Source organism: Culicoides brevitarsis, chromosome 3 (genome assembly GCF_036172545.1).
Source record: "Culicoides brevitarsis isolate CSIRO-B50_1 chromosome 3, AGI_CSIRO_Cbre_v1, whole genome shotgun sequence".
NCBI classification, from domain to species: domain Eukaryota; kingdom Metazoa; phylum Arthropoda; class Insecta; order Diptera; family Ceratopogonidae; genus Culicoides; species Culicoides brevitarsis.
Window position 1 is genome coordinate 28,002,360 of NC_087087.1, and position 7,620 is coordinate 28,009,979.

At 30.4% G+C, this 7,620-nt stretch overlaps 1 protein-coding gene across 1 annotated transcript; it reads right to left on the reverse strand.

Annotated features, from left to right (window-relative positions):
• Nucleotides 1-191: 191 nt before the first annotated feature.
• Nucleotides 192-2,408, reverse strand: LOC134835999 (vesicular glutamate transporter 2-like). Its single transcript, XM_063851096.1, has 2 exons — nt 1,169-2,408; nt 192-453 (listed from the first exon to the last, which is right to left on the reverse strand). The coding sequence occupies exons 1-2, from the start codon at nt 2,378-2,380 to the stop codon at nt 250-252; spliced, it is 1,416 nt and encodes a 471-aa protein (XP_063707166.1). The 5' UTR covers nt 2,381-2,408; the 3' UTR covers nt 192-249.
• Nucleotides 2,409-7,620: the final 5,212 nt, after the last annotated feature.

Here is a 7,620-nt window from a genome sequence, read left to right on the forward strand (position 1 = left end):
AAAATTTAAAATATTTATAAAAAATGAATGAAAAGAAAGTAGAGATTAAACATAAATTATTAAAATTATCATTAAATGGTAAAAAAAATCTTATTGAATACAAGAAAAACAACAACAACAATACAACATAGCGTTATAGTTAATGAGACATATGAATAAAATTAAACTTGAAACTATTTAATTTTTCTTGAAAAATAAAATAAATAAAAAAATAGCAAAAAAAAAGTGTAAAAGCCAATTTTTTGTGTTTTATTTTTTATTTTGTTTCTCCTTTTCGCTGCTCGTAAAAATGTAGGTTTTTTCAGCTTTTTCTGGAAATTGCTCTGAGTATTTTGGTGGATCGGGCGTTGATGGGAATAACGGATCAGCGGAGCCCAATATCAAATATAAAATGCCGCCGGAGATGTAGATTCCAGCAGTTAAGAAAAATACTGTTCGCCATTCGTCTTCAGACTGAAATTTTGTTAAAATGAAAAAAATTAATTAAAAAGTAAAATAAATTACGGAAAAAAATAATTTAATAAATAAATTTAATTAATTTATTAAATTTTTAATAAAATAAATAATTTTTAAAAAGTAATTTATTTAATTAAAAATTTAATAATTAATTTATTTATTTATTAATTATTTATTTATTAATTTATTTAATAAATTATTTTTTTTAAATATCTAATTTGAATTAAATTTTAAAAATAATTATTTAAAAAAATATAAAAATAAGTAATCTCCGAAAATGAATTTAATTATTTTTGCAATTGAATTTAAATATATTTTTTTTAAAAAGCAATTAATTTTTTTAACGTTATTTTTTATCAACAAATTTTCAATAAAAATTATTTAAATTGAAAAATAAATAAAATGTATTTTTAATTAATTACAATTATTATTAATATTTATTATTTAATGTAAAAATTAATTTTTTATTATTTCAATTTTTTTTTAATTAATTAATTTAATTTAATTAATTTATTAATTAAGGATTATTTTTATTTTTTTTCAAAAATTTCATTAAATAATTTTCAATAAAATCTCGTTAATAAATTAATTAAATTATCAAAAATTAAATAAAATTTAATTAATTAAATAAAAAATATATTTTTTGGGTTAAAATTTTAATTAATTTTATTTTAATATTAATAAAAATTAAATAAAAAATATTTTTTTTTACCTTATTTTGTACAATAAATCCCGTCAACAAGGGACTCACGATGCCAGGAATCGTTCCAATGGTATTTGCAAATCCAAAAATGATGCTCGAGAACTGCGGCGCAATATCCAGGAAATTAATCGCAAATCCTGACATCGCAATTGTCGCAAATCCCATACTTATTGTGAGAAAACTGATCGATGCTGTCGGACTCATGATGAATCCCGCACATAACATGAAGCCAAATTGACATACAAAAGCTCCCGTTGTAAAAAGTTTCCTCACGTGGACCGTTTTCATGTGTTTTTGCAGCAAATCCGCAAGCAATCCGGATGGAAAGCCCAAAATTCCCGACGTCACGTACGGCAATGCCGAATAAAACCCATTCGAGCTGAGTTGGATGTTCATGGTGTCCGATAAAAAGGTCGGCATTTGCGTCATGACCGTATAAACACCCCAATTGTGTGTGAATTGCGCGAAAACGATCGCCCAAACAGGAATTGCCGTGAAAAGTTTGATCCATGGCACCTTTTCTTTGTCATTTGAATTTTCGCGCGTGCCTTCGAGGATAAAATTTTTCTCCTCGTCAGTGATCCACGGGTCATTTTCGGGACTTTCTTTCACCAGAAGCAACCACAGCACGAAAAATGTCACTCCAATGCCGCCCGAGACGTAAAAAACACTTTGCCATCCGTAAAAATCGCTCAGTACGCCGGTGCCACTCATCGCCAAAATTGTTCCAAAATAAGCTCCCGAATGGCAAATCATCGTCATCCGCGAGCGCTCTATCACAGGACTCCATTTGGCCAAAACTCCCATCGCCGAGGGAAAAGTAACGCCCAGCACGAGACCCTCAATGACGCGAATCACGATCAAGGCGACATAATTTATCGCAAAGATTGGCGTAACTAAGGTCAGTAACGCGCAAATCCCGATGGCAAAGCCGAACACGTGATGCGCGGGAAATCGTTTCGCAATAACGCCGCCGAGAAATTGCGTCATGATGTAGCCATAGAAGAAAGATCCGAGCACGAGACCTTGTTCCTTTGAATTCCATGCAAAATCGCCAGTTTCGGGATCTGTCATCGAGACAATTGCCACGGAGAGATTCGCGCGCATCAGATACATGACCGTTGTGCCCATCAGCATCAGGAAATTCACGACGTACCGACGACGATTGTGCCAAAATTTCCATGCGGGAGGCGCGTTTTGTAATTTTTCACTAGACCTCATTTTCGAATCAGTCAAAATTGAGCGACGATCAATGTCCTACTGAAGATTAAAATTTAGTGCGAATCACTGATAAATAATATTGTCTCAAAAAATTTAATCTTATCGGATTACCCTGATATTGATAGTTAATTTCTTTCGTTATCAGACGAACTTGTAACTTGAAGGCATTTTCCGTGACGTCGGCGTGATTGCGGCATTGGAATTTATCCGTAGAAGTTCGGGCGTCATGATTTTAGAACGATAAGAAAAACTATTGAAAACTAAATTTTTTAAATGGAATATTTTGAAAAAAAAATTTAAAATTATTTTTTTTCGAATTTTCTAAAAAAAATGATATTAAAAAAATTCAATAATTTTATTTATTTTATCGAAAATTTGACAGTGTCAAAGCCATTTTTGTCAATTTATCATTTTTAATCATTTTATAACTCAAAACTGCCAAAAAATGCCAAATCTTGCTCCAAAAAAAATTTGAAACTGAAAAAATTGAAACTGAAGAAAAATTTTTTCCTTTGACATAGTTTTGTTTTAAAAACTAAATCAAGAGCAAAACTATATCAAAAACTGTGTCAAAGCCATTTTTGTCAAATCTTGCTCCAAATGAATAAAAATTTGTTTGAGGGCTCTAATTTATCATTTTTAATCATTTTATAACTCAAAACTGCCAAAAAATTGAAACTGAAAAAAAAATTTTTCCTTTGACATAGTTTTGTTTTGAAAACTAAATCAAGAGAAAAACTAAATCAAAAACTGTGTCAAAAACTGTGTCAAAGCCATTTTTGACAAATCTTGCTCCAAATGGATAAAAATTTGTCAGAGGGCTCTAATTTATCATTTTTAATCATTTTATAACTCAAAACTGCCAAAAAATTTAAACTGAAAAAAAAATTTTCCTTTGACATAGTTTTGTTTTGAAAACTAAATCAAGAGCAAAAAAACTAAATCAAAAACTGTGTCAAAGCCATTTTTGTCAAATCTTGCTCCAAATGGATAAAAATTTGTCAGAGGGCTCCAATTTATCATTTTTAATCATTTTATAACTCAAAACTGCCAAAAAATTGAAACTGAAAAAAAAAATTTTCTTTGACATAGTTTTGTTTTGAAAACTAAATCAAGAGCAAAAACTGTGTCAAAAACTGTGTCAAAGCCATTTTTGTCAAATCTTGCTCTAAATGGATAAAAATTTGTCAGAGGGCTCTAATTTATCATTTTTAATCATTTTAAAACTCAAAACTGCCAAAAAATTGAAACTGAAAAAAAAAATTTCCTTTGACATAGTTTTGTTTTAAAAACTAAATCAAGAGCAAAAAAACTGTGTCAAAAACTGTGTCAAAGCCATTTTTGTCAAATCTTGCTTGAAACAAATGACATAGTTTTGTTTTAAAAACTAAATCAAGAGCAAAAAAACTAAAAATTTGTCAGAGGGCTCTAATTTATCATTTTTAATCATTTTACAACTCAAAACTGCCAAAAAATTGAAACTGAAAAAAAAATTTTCTTTGACATAGTTTTGTTTTAAAAACTAAATCAAGAGCAAAACTATATCAAAAACTGTGTCAAAGCCATTTTTGTCAAATCTTGCTCCAAATGGATAAAAATTTGTCAGAGGGCTCTAATTTATCATTTTTAATCATTTTACAACTCAAAACTGCTAAAAAATTGAAACTGAAAAAAAAATTTCCTTTGACATAGTTTTGTTTTAAAAACTAAATCAAGAGCAAAAAAACTGTATCAAAAACTGTGTCAAAGCCATTTTTGTCAAATCTTGCTCCAAATGGATAAAAATTTGTCAGAGGGCTCTAATTTATCATTTTTAATCATTTTACAACTCAAAACTGCCAAAAAATTGAAACTGAAAAAAATTTTTTCCTTTGACATAGTTTTGTTTTGAAAACTAAATCAAGAGCAAAAAAACTGTGTCAAAAACTGTGTCAAAGCCATTTTTGTCAAATCTTGCTCCAAATTCATAAAAATTTGTCAGAGGTCTCTAATTTATCATTTTTAATCATTTTACAACTCAAAACTGCTAAAAAATTGAAACTGAAAAAAAAATTTCCTTTGACATAGTTTTGTTTTGAAAACTAAATCAAGAGCAAAAAAACTGTGTCAAAAACTGTGTCAAAGCCATTTTTGTCAAATCTTGCTCCAAATGGATAAAAATTTGTCAGAGGGCTCTAATTTATCATTTTTAATCATTTTACAACTCAAAACTGCCAAAAAATTGAAACTGAAAAAAATTTTTTTCTTTGACATAGTTTTGTTTTGAAAACTAAATCAAGAGCAAAAAAACTGTGTCAAAAACTGTGTCAAAGCCATTTTTGTCAAATCTTGCTCCAAATGGATAAAAATTTGTCAGAGGGCTCTAATTTATCATTTTTAATCATTTTACAACTCAAAACTGCCAAAAAATTGAAACTGAAAAAAATTTTTTTCTTTGACATAGTTTTGTTTTAAAAACTAAATCAAGAGCAAAAAAACTGTGTCAAAAACTGTGTCAAAGCCATTTTTGTCAAATCTTGCTCCAAATGGATAAAAATTTGTCAGAGGGCTCTAATTTATCATTTTTAATCATTTTACAACTCAAAACTGCCAAAAAATTGAAACTGAAAAAAAAATTTTTTCTTTGACATAGTTTTGTTTTGAAAACTAAATCAAGAGCAAAAAAACTGTGTCAAAAACTGTGTCAAAGCCATTTTTGTCAAATCTTGCTCCAAATGGATAAAAATTTGTCAGAGGGCTCTAATTTATCATTTTTAATCATTTTATAACTCAAAACTGCCAAAAAATTGAAACTGAAAAAAAAATTTTTTCTTTGACATAGTTTTGTTTTGAAAACTAAATCAAGAGCAAAAAAACTGTGTCAAAAACTGTGTCAAAGCCATTTTTGTCAAATCTTGCTCCAAATGGATAAAAATTTGTCAGAGGGCTCTAATTTATCATTTTTAATCATTTTGCAACTTAAAGCTGCCAAAATATTGAAACTGAAAAAAAATTTTTTCTTTGACATAGTTTTGTTTTAAAAACTAAACTGTGTCAAAAACTGTGTCAAAGCCATTTTTGTCAAATCTTGCTCCAAATGGATAAAAATTTGTCAGAGGGCTCTAATTTATCATTTTTAATCATTTTATAACTCAAAACTGCCAAAAAATTGAAACTGAAAAAAAAATTTTCCTTTGACATAGTTTTGTTTTAAAAACTAAATCAAGAGCAAAAAAACTGTGTCAAAAACTGTGTCAAAGCCATTTTTGTCAAATCTTGCTCCAAATGGATAAAAATTTGTCAGAGGGCTCTAATTTATCATTTTTAATCATTTTATAACTCAAAACTGCCAAAAAATTGAAACTGAAAAAAAAATTTTTCCTTTGACATAGTTTTGTTTTAAAAACTAAATCAAGAGCAAAAAAACTGTGTCAAAAACTGTGTCAAAGCCATTTTTGTCAAATCTTGCTCCAAATGGATAAAAATTTGTCAGAGGGCTCTAATTTATCATTTTTAATCATTTTATTACTCAAAACTGTCAAAAAATTGAAACTGAAAAAAAAATTTTCTTTGACATAGTTTTGTTTTAAAAACTAAATCAAGAGCAAAAAAACTGTGTCAAAAACTGTGTCAAAGCCATTTTTGTCAAATCTTGCTCCAAACGGATAAAAATTTGTCAGAGGGCTCTAATTTATCATTTTTAATCATTTTATAACTCTAAACTGCTCAAAACTCAAAAATTAAATAATTTTTTTTCTCCATATAGATATAAGTGAAATAATTAAATTAATGGCCTAAAATAACTTAGAAATTCCGACAATTTATCAATAAAATCGTAAAAATTAAAATTTTAATGCAATTCAAGGATTACAACGAACTAAATAACCTGCCATTATTTATTCAACACTCGCAGTATATTCTCTTCTCACGCGAGTATCGTGTGCTCATTGAATAATTTTGATACGTAAAACAGTCACAACTCGTCTCGCAAACAAAGAAGATGTTTTTTTCGCTGCTTAATCGACAATTTACCACTTCCTAAAAAAAACGATGGACTCAGCAACCATAACAACTAACAGATTTGCTAATTTTAACGTCTCATGCATCGGCGATGTGCAGCCCTTCTTCATTGGCATCCAAGTTTTCGTGGGATTTGTCACAATTTGCGGCAGCCTCGTCGTTCTGTCGTTATATTCGAGCGTCTCGAGTTCATCGGGGATTTTTTCGCGGAAATATTTTGTCGCTTTGACACTCGCCGACTTGCAGGAAGGCATTATCACGTCGTCATTGGCGATTTTTGCGACATACGAGTTACGGGTGAACGATCCGTACTGCATCGAAGCGATCGCTGTGGCACTTCATACGATTTTTGTGACACTTTTTCTGATGCTTTGCATGTCCATCGACCGATATTTGGCGATTATTCATCCGTTGTGGTATCGGGCGACGGTAACGAACACAATAACGGTGACAGCGATCGCGGTGAGTTGGATTGGCGGCGTGCTCGTGGGAATTTTGATCTATGTGACGGGCGATGAGAGGTCTGCGCATCCGGATATCATGTGTTTCGTGTATACCGAACGAACTAGTCTCACACTGGGCGTATGTATGATACTTTTTTGCTTCGTTCCGTGTTTGCTTGTCTTCTTGTACGTCTATATAGCGGTCTATAAAGTGGTTTTAAATTCAGTAAGTCAACTTTTTTTTGCTCATTAAGAATATTTTTTACGAAAAATTAATTTTTTGCTCGTAGATGAAGTCGCTGGACCAAACAACAACATTTAAGGAGTTCGGCAAAATCGTCATCCGCAAAAATACGAAGAGCAATTTGGAGCCCGTGACCCTTGGAGGCATCAAAACTCGCGATATTCGATCGACTTTGATACTTTTCGTCACGATAATTCTCTTTTTACTCACCTATTTGCCCGGAATTACGCTTCTGATCATGTTTGAGATATTTCCGGACAAGATTTCGTTGGAGGGAGCCTTAGCCTGTTATGTCATCAGTCAAATGAACTCCATGATAAGCCCTTTTTTGTACATGAGAAATATTCCGAATGCGAGTGGAGTCATTAGGAGTTGGATAAAGTGCGGAAAAAAGGAATTAAGCTCTTCGTCGTTTGTGAAATGAACAATTTCCCGCTAAAAAAAGTGATTTTTTGAACAGAAACGGGCTGTTAAGGGTCCAAGAATCCCATTTTGAAGGTCAAGATGCACTAAAAACTATAAAAAATGATACAAAAAAAGAAGATTTTGTATGA